The sequence below is a fragment of the Crotalus tigris genome, unplaced genomic scaffold (assembly GCF_016545835.1).
Source record: "Crotalus tigris isolate CLP2741 ecotype Arizona unplaced genomic scaffold, ASM1654583v1 scf7180000024351.1097467, whole genome shotgun sequence".
NCBI classification, from domain to species: domain Eukaryota; kingdom Metazoa; phylum Chordata; class Lepidosauria; order Squamata; family Viperidae; genus Crotalus; species Crotalus tigris.
In genome coordinates this window covers 842,352-854,564 of record NW_024100520.1, presented here as the reverse complement: position 1 = coordinate 854,564, position 12,213 = coordinate 842,352, and the positions used below count along the sequence as shown (strand labels likewise).

Here is a 12,213-nt window from a genome sequence, read left to right as displayed (position 1 = left end):
TGGGCAATCCAAAAGAAATTAAAACTGACAACGCTCCTGCTTATACCAGCACCTCCTTTGCGCAGTTTTGCTCTCGCTGGTCTATTGTTCATAAATTTGGCATTCTATATAACTTCACTGGTCAAGCGATCGGGGAACGAGCCAATCAGACCGTAAAAAGGGCTCTAAACATGCATGCAAAAAAGAAAGGGGAAAATACCCCCGGCTTGCCTGGGATACAAAACACTCTTAATCTTGTACTTTTTACCTTAAACTTTTTGAATGTTTCTGGCACCCCTGGCTCAACTGCCGCAAGCAGGCATTTTTCTGCTTCTCCCACAGATTCTTCACGCCCCCAGGTATACTATCGACGTTTGCCTGATCCCACCTGGAAAGGGCCTGCCTCCCTCATTACCTGGGGTCGAGGCTACGCTGCAATAGACGACCATGGCGAGATCATTTGGACTCCAGCTCGTTGTGTTCGTCCTTATATGGCTCAACGTACACCACCTCAGCCAGGCATATGAGGATCAGGGACTGTGGGCTTTTAATGCTTTTATACGGGATGCCAGGCGCATTGCTCTTACACTTAACGTCACGAACTGTTGGATCTGCATGCAAATTCCTGGTGACAGTCGTGGTGGCCTTATTTTCCATGCCATCCCATTCAATGAAACAGGATGGAAGCAGCTGCGGAAAATAACTACAGAGACATTGAATATGACATATGCTGTGGGTGCTCGTATAATGGAACCTGCCAGATTTTGTTTTTATAGCACAGGACTATTCCGTACTGCCATTTATTTGGGAACTTATAGTAATTGTCAACAAGTTATTATATGGAATTCAGCAAAGAAATGCAAATCCATCAAAAGCAACCTTATTAAGATAAATGACACTTATCGAAGCAATCAATGGACAAACATCAGTACCTACATGGCTTGCCTTGACATGGAATCCATAATAACATTTGCTAATGAGTCTCACCAGGGTTATTATGAGTTACCCGATATGTGGCTACTATGTGGCCGTAGAGCCTATCGCCAGGTGCCTAAGGATTGGAAAGGCACCTGTACACTGGGCCTTTTGACCCCTGCTGTATATGCTTTGCCTCATCTCCCTGATGGACGCCTGCGGAACAAACGTGATACTGGCTCCTTGGATCCACCCCTAACATTGGGTGGTAGAGACTCAAATCAGCAGAGGAATTCTACCCAATCTAGGAGTTGCCATGAACTATAGGGACCTTCATTTGCTTAACAATCGGACTGTTCATATGTTTAATAAAACAATCAACAGCATTAAAATGATTAATCAAGAAATGGGGGAAATAAGGGAAGTAGTTTTGCAAAATCGGTATGCTTTAGATATTATTTTAGCAGCAAAAGGCGGTGTATGTGCCTTAATTCATTCTCACTGTTGTATGTATATACATGATTTTCAACCTAATATTTCTGCTACAGCAAGGAAAATGGAATCTATGCTCCAAAATAATCCCTTACGCAGCGATGGATCAGGCACCGTGGATATTTGGGGTGCCCTTTGGTCCTGGCTACCGGATGGATCCTGGCTACAATCTTTGATTTCTATTATAGTAACCATTTTGATATTATTTGTATTGCTATGTTGTTGCATTCAATGTATTCCCTCCCTCCTGCAAATGTGAAAAAATGTTACGCCCTCCACTAGAAAGGACGCCTTAATTAGTGAATCAAGATCCCTTCTGGAACTGGAAGTGAGTAACATTGAAAAAACAGAAAAGGAGGAGATGTGGGATTAATTGCACAAATATGTCCATGGGCATCTCCCACAAGGGCCTTGAGATAACAAACGGACTACTCCAGACACAGGATGCATTCATCAACCATTTGGACAGAGTCTGATAAGAACACCTGCGTAGCCTTGCATCTGGAGAGTGTCTGTTATTTGATACATTGTAACCACCCCTATATACATCTTTTGATTACGCTGTGTGATGTAAAAACCTTAGTAACAATAAAAGAGGGTGTTGGAGTCAGCTCTGGGCTCTCATCCCGAGATACCCGCGTGCGTGTCTCATTCTCCATGGGAGACCACCACACTGAGTGCCCAAACTGCAACCTAAAACCCACTTATGCATCATTGAGTGCTGGGTGGGTGTGGCCCATTGGGTGGGCATGGCCTATTGGGTGGGCTGGCTGTGGTGATAATGGCAGACTGGGTGGGACTAAAAAGTTCAATTAATCAATTTCAAGTTTGCAAGATCTTTTTTTTCCCATGAGAAGTTGAAATTGACTGATTGAACTTTTATTTTTATTTTTTTTGCACACGGCGGCAGAGGCCTAAAGCGAAAAGGTTTTATAAAAAAATCCAGCTGAAGGCCTAGGACTGGGGCGATGGCATGTGTGCCCACAGAGAGGGCTCTGAGTGCTGCCTCTGGCACCAGTGCCCCAGGTTCACCACCACTGACCTATAGTATACACCTATAGCAATGTCATTTTTTTCCCTTTTATATTGACCCAAATGCATTCAAGACAGTTTTCATCATTGTTGTGCTCTATTTCTGTAGAGATATAATTATTTCTTATATTAGAGAGCTCTTTTATTTGGTCTGTTTCTTTTAAATAATTTAAATCCCTTTAGCTGTGTGTTCCATTTGTGGGTTTCATCCCACCATATTTCCGTAATGGCAACAATGTCATATCTGCCCTCATTAACCTGAATTTCTAGTTCACCCTGTTTGCTGTTCATATTCTGTGCAATGATGTATAGACATTTGAGTCCTTTATGACTGACCCTGTGTTTACTTTCTACATAACCTGTGTAGTGCCTGAGTTCCTCTATTGTCTTACCACCTATTTGGTTAATGCACTTTGTGTGGCATTCGCTATTAGAAGCTTGATTTTGCTTGACAGCAAGGTTGATATTCTTGTCCACACATACATCTATGTTACATGCACTGATAGCCCTATAATTTTTAGATTGCCGGGGACAGGGATGTTCTGTATCAATGAACTCACTGTCCCCGCTGTTTAGTTTAAATATCACAATAGTAATGACCTATGTCTGGAAAATTGGTCTTGTAGTTGTAAGGCACGGTATAGTTACATAATGATATGACATATGTTGACAATTTCTGTATTAGATTAACACTCAATATGGCTAGTAGATTGGATGAATGGATGGGCAGATTCATATGACATTGTTTGGAAATCATATTGATAAAGTCATTTCATCAATATTTTACATATTTCCAAGAATCAAGTTATAAAGGGAGGCTCTTTAAATAATTCTCACTCCTAAATCCTGCAATCTACTCAGCACGGCCTTTTATCTGACTTTTCTTCAAACTTTAAGAACCATTCCACCATTTCTGCACATATAAACTTATTTTCTTTAAAAGGGGGAGTATTCTTCACTGTATTTAATAAAATCAAGGTGATAAAACATAAAAACAATATTGGTCAGAAAGCAGATTTGTCATCAGAGGTACATTTAAGTTTGACTAAACCATGTGGTTGGAATTCTGCTGAGTTGATCTTATTTATTAACTGACTCTGTAGATCAGTATATAATATATAGTCTGGAAGAGGCTTGATGGATTACCAAGGAAAGAAAACATTAAAAAAATTCCATTCCGATATTTATCTCTGATGACTTTAAAATAACTTTCTAATTATAAATTTAATACATAGAAAATTCTGAATATATTTGAATACATGCATGTCAAATTAAAACAAACCTTATTTATTAAAGTCATTGCATAAACTAGTAATTCTGTATCAAGTCCATCCTTTTCTTCCAAAATCTCTATGACACTGGACCATGGCTTGAGATCTGAACAAAGAAATATTAATATTACAAAGAAGCATTTAGTTTATTTATATTAGTTAATTCTTTTTTTAAAAAATTAGTACAGAAAGCATATAATTGATTATTACTTAAAACAGTCCAATTCTATATATTATTTCTGGAAGTAAAACCACCTGAATGTTGAGTTCAACATTCTTAATACTGAAGTCCATAATGTATTCCTTCCACTTCTTCCTACAGTGTGCCTGTTTATGCTACTTGCTCAAATGTCTTATTCGATAGCCTCAAACCAACAAATGGTTATAAGAATGAGAGGCAAATACAATTTGCATTATTATAGAAGTAGATCTCAACTTACAACCACAATTTGGAGTGAGATCCCAGTCACTGAGAAAATTGGTTGTTAACCGAGATGCCTGCATGATTGTTTCATTCAATGAATGCAATCCTGGCTCTCTCAAGTGGCAGTTGTTAAGAGATCACATGGGATATTAAGAGATCACATGGGGAAAATCTGCCATCATCCCAGACAAATGATTGTCCAATCTTTTCTTGAAAACCTTCAATCATGGAGCACCTACAACTTCTGGAGGCTAGCCATTCCACTGATTAATTGTTCTCATTGTCAGGAAATTTGTCCTTAATTCTAGGTTGGATCTCCCTTTGATAAGCTTCCATTTGGTGCTTCTTGTCTTACCCTTAGGTGCTTTGGAGAAAAAGTTGACTTCTTCTCTGTGACAGCCCCTCAAACATAGAAGACTGCTATGAAGATGTACCTAGTTCCTGCGAGCATTCATCATATAGTACATATTAGCTTCTGGTCCTCTAATCATCTTTGTTGATCTTCTCTGCACTCTTTCTAGAGTCTCAACAACTTTTTGTATCGTGGTAACCAAAGCTGGATGCTGTATTTCAAATGTAGTCTTACCAGTGAAGTATAAAATAGCTTTATCATTTCACATGATCTTGAAACTATCCCTATGTTGATGCATTGACTTTTTTTGGCAGCTGCAGCATATCCTGGCTCCAACTTTAATAGTTGTCCACCTAGATCCCTCCCACACTTATTGCTGTTGACCCAGGTACCATCTATTCTATACCTATGCATCTGGGTTTTCTTGCCTAAGTATTTTCTTACCACTGAATTATATTTTTGGGGATAGGGCCCTGAGTTCAAGACTGTCAAGAACTGAAAGTTTTGGCTATCCCCCACCCCTAGCTTGATGTCATCTGCAAATTTGATGAGTTCTCCTTGTGAATTATTTATGAAGATGATGGAGAGTACCTAAGGCAGAACCTTGGTGTATCCAATTTCATGCTTCCCAATATGTAGAGATAGTTGTTAAATGTCCAGCTAGCAAATTTAAGAAAGGAACTCCTGGGACATGGTTCTTCCCAAAAGTAACACTTTTATTGAATACGCTACATTGGCACAAAAGAAGCAAAACCAGCTCTGGATTTCCCACTCAAAATCCACATAATTAAACTTGAATTACTCTTTGACCGTCCTTCAGTCCACTGAGTTGTTCAATCAAATATGCTCGTTTTGTTATGAGAACTGCCTGGATCATTCAAACATCTGTGCAGCATGGCCTTGAAGGGAGAAGCAGGGTCTCCCAGTCTGCAGACAGAGTCTTGGCATTCCATTCCCACCCCAGACATTACAACCACCCCCTCCTGATTGTTATCAAGTTGAGAGAAAAAAAGAAACTAGGTAAAAGAGTGAATCACTCTTGACAATAGTTCCACTGAGGACTATATGTTGAGTGCAGTTGATCAACTAATTATAAATTCATCTGCTGGTGACAGTCTATTTCACATTGTTCTATCTTACTAAGAAATAGACTGTGGATAAGTCTTGAAAACCTCATTTAATTCTTTGAAGTTCTTTAATAAAGAGAAGGTTTCAGAGGGAGCAGTAATTTCACCATCAAAGATTCCAGATTTTAAAAATGATTAAGTTGAATCAATTGTCAATTGCTCTGGGGTAAAGCAAACTCAGATTTTCTCCTTTTTCTTGTTGTTATTGTTTGCACCCTGGAATCAGGGTTGACTTTTGTGACTGTCTCTATTAGTCCCTGCAGTTTTCTTGGCAGGTTTCAAAACTGATTTGCCACCTTCTTCCTAGGGCTGAGAGAAAATGATTGGTTCAAAATCAGCCAGCTGGCTTTGTGCCTAAGGCAGGATTAGGATTCAAAGTATCCTTTGAAGCTAAGTGCCTTGACCGTCACACCAATCTGTCTCTCTTTAACTGCTACAAAAGTTTTAATTTAACTAATTTTTAATGTAACTAACAACTAAAGAAAAACATATTGTTTCTACTCAATGTCCATTCCCCAATCTATCATAAAGTAGTCTTAAAGCATCATTTAATTGTCTTCATTTTTACAGACTTTAAAACATTGAGAACACAAAGAGATCCCCAGGAGATAATCTTCAAAGTGACTTGTAAAAGAGTTAAAGAACATTTGATTCATGCATCTTTTGAATTTCAGAAGATTTTTAAAAATCCTGATACTGTTCCACAGGATGGAAATAAAAGACATTTTCTCCTACAACCTCTGTTCATACCTTAGTACAAATTGTTGTGTTTGTTTGATCATTTTGGAAAACAACAACAACCTAAGCAGTTTATCTTAGGAGAAATTCTTGGTTCTAAAGATGCCATCCCTCTATTTCATTAAGCAATCTCTTATAATCCTTGAGGATGATATGATATATCAGTATTTGTACAATTTTCTTGATAACTAACCAATATTGTATGTTACTAGGTTGTTGGATTGGGTAAAATTCTAAACAATCCTTACAGACAAACATCAGCAATATGACGGGAACATTACAAGAATGGAGGAAAGCAGTAATTGCTGTTGGTTCCAAGAGATTGGAAGTGAAATAAGATAAATAAAAACCCCATCTTTATTTCATATTACTTCATATAGAGAGTGAACTTGGTCTAGTGGTTAAGGCATTAGGCTAGAAAGTAGGAAACAGTGATTTCATCTTAGCCATGATTAGGTTGAGATGGAGTGACTGGCCCAAAATCAGCAGCTGGCTGACTTTGGGCCAATCACTCCATCTCAATCTAACCAAACTTACAGGGTTATTATTATGTGGAAAATAATAGGAAGGTGTGTTGGATATGTTTGCTGCCTTGAGTTATTTGTACACATAATAAAGGCGGGATACAAATAAATAAGTAAATAAATGAATGAATGAATGAATGAATCTTTAAACAAACCTTTGCAGTGTTAGAAAACAGACTTAATCCAACTAAAACTGTGAAATTAAACAAGTTTGGAAGTCTCTGTAGATGGATACCAAATTTCTTATACAATGAATTAATTCAGACAAATTCTAACCAGTTCTATGTAGAACCTGAAAAATAGTATTATTGTCTTCTCATACTAATCTTTGAGTCACTTGTCAATCCTTTAGTCATCCACAACACCGGTTCACTGTTGTTTATAACATGCCAAAGTAACCCGTTCTGTAGAACATTCATTGCAATTGTCTCAAGAAAGATCCAACCAATGCTGTTGTATAATATATATGTATTTGGAGACTATGACTGATTGCTCTTTTGCTTCAACTAAATATTTACTTATTTTTGCATCCCTTTTAATCTATCCTCCATTTTAATCATTCCTTTCAACCATCTTACTGTAAAAAACCAATTAATTTTATAAACATCTGGGTTTGGATTTGAATACTAATGTATAGTTTATGTAAGGATTTTTAAGCATGTTGATTACTTTGGGGCTTCTTTTCCCAAGTGTAACCAAAGGAAAATATTAAATGATCCACACTATTTTTGTAGTGAAAATATCTTTTAACAAACAGAATAATCCACAATTAGTTCTCCTCTTTCTAGAAGTATAATAATAACTCACCCCTTTTTGCATCCACAGTAGCTACTGCTTCAATAAGAAGAGATGAATTGGATTCAGTATACTCCACGAAAACAAGGAGCAATTTTAGTGCTGTCTTTACAACGAGGCGAAACTGAAAGGGAAGAAACAAGTATTCATAAATCAAATTGTAAAATTTGCAGAATGGTTGTTTTCTTTTACTGCAATGCAGGGTAATCCAATGTGGAGATAAATCAGTGCAGTAGCAGCATCACTATTCCTACGTCACTGATTGAACCAAAATGTGCCTCATCTTCTAAATTAAATGCAAATCCATAAAATATGTACAAATAGAACTGGTTAGTCTAGCCTAGCCCCTCACTCATTTAAAATCACTCTTTGGGGCAGGGGTTCCCAACCAGGGGGGGCTCGGACCCCCTGGAGGTACAAGATGATATTCCAGGAGGTGCGAAAACTTGGGTTTTCAAAATTATAGTGTATATGCATAATTCATTGCCGTTATTTCAAAGTTTTGTAAGGGGTGTGAGAATATATCAGAAGCATTCTAGGGGCGTGGGGTATAAAAAAGTTGGGAACCACTGCTTTAGAGGCTATCTAAACACCTTTAATTACTGATGCCATAATTTAAACCAGATACTGTTAAAGCATGTGATCTAAAACTAATTTTATTTCCACCCAAAAATATGGACCTTCTTTATCCTGAGTCAGAACCATTAATTTAAGTGATCACAAAATCAATTTGTTTTGGCTCAAGAATCAAACCGGCTCTGGATAATCATATCAGAAGTTGAATACATAAATGGATGTATTGTATTGTATTGTATTCTGAAATACTCTGTATAAAGTAACAGAAATCCCCAGTACAAAAAATTTCCAAATTCTAGCACTAGCTTTCAGTAACAGTCCAATGGATTTGAGCAAGTGATTTTGGCACAGGATAATAAAAGATATCAGAACTCCAGCTACTGAGTCAGTTGCAGGACATGCTCAATTTTCCTTGGCAAATTGGCTGTTTTCTAAAAACTACTTATCTCATGTCCTCAGCAGCAAGACAGGAATAATAATATTTTACCATACATACTTTTTAAAAAATTATTTTATTGCTTTTAAAAAAATAACAGAAACCAAAGGAAAAAAAAAAACAAAATACAAAGATAATTAAAAGGTAAATACATACAAAAACTACACATAGAAAGTATTTTAAAATGAAAAAATACAACAGAAAGAAAGAAACAAAGTATAGTACACTATTATAACAATTAACAATTCTACATATAATTATCTAATATAAACATTCATATATTTCTAATTAATTTATATAATTACCATTCTTTTGTAACCTACTGTATTTTGAGAACACATTTCCATATTTCATTTTATCTAGAGCTTAAAAGCAGTGACCTGGCTGCATTATATTAAATATTAAACTAATGAACAGTTCTTCAATTGCGCTTTTCTAAAAGGGAATAAAATCTTTCAGCATTTTATTGGTTCTTAAATAAAACCATAAATTACCATATCACTATTATAAGAATTAAAAAGGCTACAGAAAGGGTCTGCAATATGCGCTTCACTACAATTTCCAACCATGATAAAAAATAAAATAATTTCTAAATAGACCTTTTTCTTAGTAGCAATTATTTATGCTGAATTTTCTGCATATCACATTCCTACATTTTTTCCTCCCTAAAATTCTAAAAAATTCCTCTTACTGAAATCTACAGTGTTGTTGATTTCAGGAAGCAAAAATACATTATGTATATGTATGATAACTGGGTGGATAAAAGTACCAGCAAGAGGCTGCTTAGTTATCCTTAATACTATATTCCCTTTACTAGTGCATGGCTCTTTATTGTGTTACTATTGTGTAGTGGGCTTCAGTAGGCAAGGAGCAGACCAGCATAGTTGGTCTATCTTGGAAAGTCAGTTTCTCCATGGCGAATAGGCACTGCTGTAATTCTCTATTATGCAGGCTGCAAATGAGCCTGTCTCTGAGACAGTCTTCCAAGTCAGGGAATTCCCATTGGCACGAAGCTTGGCAAAGGGCTGCCACAAACTCTGCTGCAGATTACCTGGATCTCTACTCATGTTGCTTGAATGCATGGTGCCAAGTGATTACTGAGAGTTTCGGCTCAAAATGTTCCCTTATTTTTTTCCTCAGGCCTGCGTAGGCCACAGTCTCTATACTTGCCGATGCTATCAGGTTTTCAGCGATATCAAACATGGCTTCTCCGCAGACACATAGTAAGGTTGCCGGCTTCAGGCCATCATCTGTGATCTGTTTAGCCCAGAGATAGTTGTCTACTTGGGAGATGTATGAGCTCCACTGTTCCGGATAAGTAATATCGAACTTGTTGAGCCTTCCCAATTTAGTCATTTTGGGGAGGCCCCTATGGTGCTGGTTAATGCCTCTACTGCTGCAGTTGGAGCTGTGCTGCACTTTGGGATCCTGGGGATAGATCCCTCAGGTATATCTGTGCCTCCAGTGTGTCTTACTGGCAGGCGGGTGGGGGGGGGGTGAGAACTAGGCCTGCCAGGGCTCCTTACCCAGCCTATCACTCAGTGATTTTAGCATCCCATCCTTGTGCCACTATTGTATAGTGGGCTTCAAGAGGCAAGGAGCAGACCATCATAGTTACAACATTATTTATTGATTCAAACTAGAACTGGAGAACTGCAGGCAATTGCCTGTAATTTATATTCTGAGCCCACAGGGCCTTAACCAATCGCAATACTTGAAAAACCCGCCCAAATATGAATGTTCAAAGTTTCCCTCCAAAACAGTTGGAGTTAACAGTCAGGGCCATCTAAAGGTTACTTTCATTTTAGCTTCACAAGCAGTTGGAGTTAAGTTAGTTTCACTTTAGCACAGATTAATAACTTTATATATATTCAATACATAACAGTTACACTGCAAGTTTAACCCAAATCTTGTCTCTGCTGGAGAAAGAAAGACTTTAGTCATTTTATCAGAGCAAGATTGCTAGAATATGTGAACTGAAGTTGGGAAACACAGATCTAATAATGCTAGTTTCAAACTTTCATTTGATGTCCACTCTCAAATTAACGTTTGGAATATTCAGGACCAATGGAATTTTAGGAAGATTGAAATTGATAGAATATCTATTTCTAGAGAATTCTGTTTTGGTAGAAACAAGTGATATTCTAATTTAGAATTGCATTAGTTCTTTTTCTTGATTTTTTTCTGTGCGGTAGTAAGTCTAATCATCTTTAATTTCCTTGTTCAAATTCAGACACTATGTGTAACCTCCACTTTTTTTTTTAAATCCTTTATCATTAAGATACAACTGCTGAAAAACTTTGAAAAATCTTACTCATCTTGTATTATCTATTTTTGTATTTATCTTTTAATTTTTTTTAATTTTCCTCTATAATTATGATTATTTTTAAAGGTGATCTTGAATAAAGAAAAGGAGATTGATTCCTAATTCATACATAAAAACAGTATTTTCTATAATGAAATGTGCTATATATATTAAGAATTCCCTCAGTTAAATGAATGACTGAATACATAGATTTAAAATGATGTACTTTTGGGAGGAATTTGGACTGATACAAAATTTTAAAAAGCATAGAATATATTCAGAAAGAAGCAAATAAAATGTAGAAAATATGAATTATTCAGGCTATGGAGGGGAATGAGAAAATACTATTTTGTGGAAAAGTAAATTTAAGTATCAAGTCCCAAATCACGTTAGCAATATAAAGATATGCAGTGTTATCCAATGGTTTCAAGTAGCTACGAAATTGGGAAATTCCTAAAACAGCATAGCTCACTATTTTTTTGCTAGTTGGGAAGCATTGGTCTATTTGAAATGCTTAAAAAGTACTGATATGGCTCAGAACTATGTTTAAAAGAAAAATTGTAGTAAAAAGTCTCCAAAAAAATATTCTTACCTTAGACCCTATTAGTATGTACAGCCACTGGATGGTTTCACTGTGATTTATTACTCCATTCATCCCATCAACATATAGCATAATTTGTCCCAGCGCTAAGGAAATAAAGAAGATTTAAAAGGGGTCACTGAGCTGATCAAGAGCCAAACTTTTATCAGCCTGAAATGGAAGTTTTCACAACCTGAATACAATTTCTCCTGATGTAAATATATTGGTTTGGCTTTTGATGTTATAAATGCAGCTGCTTATAGAATATACTGTACTTATTTACTTATTTATCAAATTTGTATGCTGCTGCAATAACAAGACTATTGGCTTACAGATAGTCCTTGACTTACAATCATTCATTTAATGACCATTTGAATTTACAATGGCACTGAAAAAGTGACTTACAACTGTTTTTCCCATTAACAATTACTGCAGAATCACTATAGTCATCTAATCAAAATTTGGATGCTTGGCAACTGACATATGATGGTTACATTATCCTGAGATTATGTGATTAACTTTTGTGAACTTCTGGCAAAGTAAATCAATGGGGAAACCAGATTCATTTAACAACCATGTTACTAACTTAACAACTGCAGTGATTCATTTAACAATGACAGCAACAGAGTTCATAAAATGAGAAAATTCACTTAACCATTATCTTTCT

At 36.5% G+C, this 12,213-nt stretch overlaps 1 protein-coding gene across 7 annotated transcripts in view; it reads right to left on the bottom strand.

Annotated features, from left to right (window-relative positions):
* FHOD3 (formin homology 2 domain containing 3) overlaps nt 1–12,213 on the bottom strand; it is a 515,605-nt gene that overhangs the window by 230,713 nt on the left and 272,679 nt on the right. For all 7 annotated transcript variants that reach the window (XM_039327161.1, XM_039327164.1, XM_039327163.1 and 4 more), the window contains 3 exons: nt 11,559–11,653; nt 7,662–7,773; nt 3,701–3,795 (listed from right to left, as the gene is read on the bottom strand). In XM_039327161.1, the coding sequence (XP_039183095.1) occupies nt 3,701–3,795; nt 7,662–7,773; nt 11,559–11,653 (302 nt within the window). The remainder of the gene's footprint in view (nt 1–3,700; nt 3,796–7,661; nt 7,774–11,558; nt 11,654–12,213) is intronic.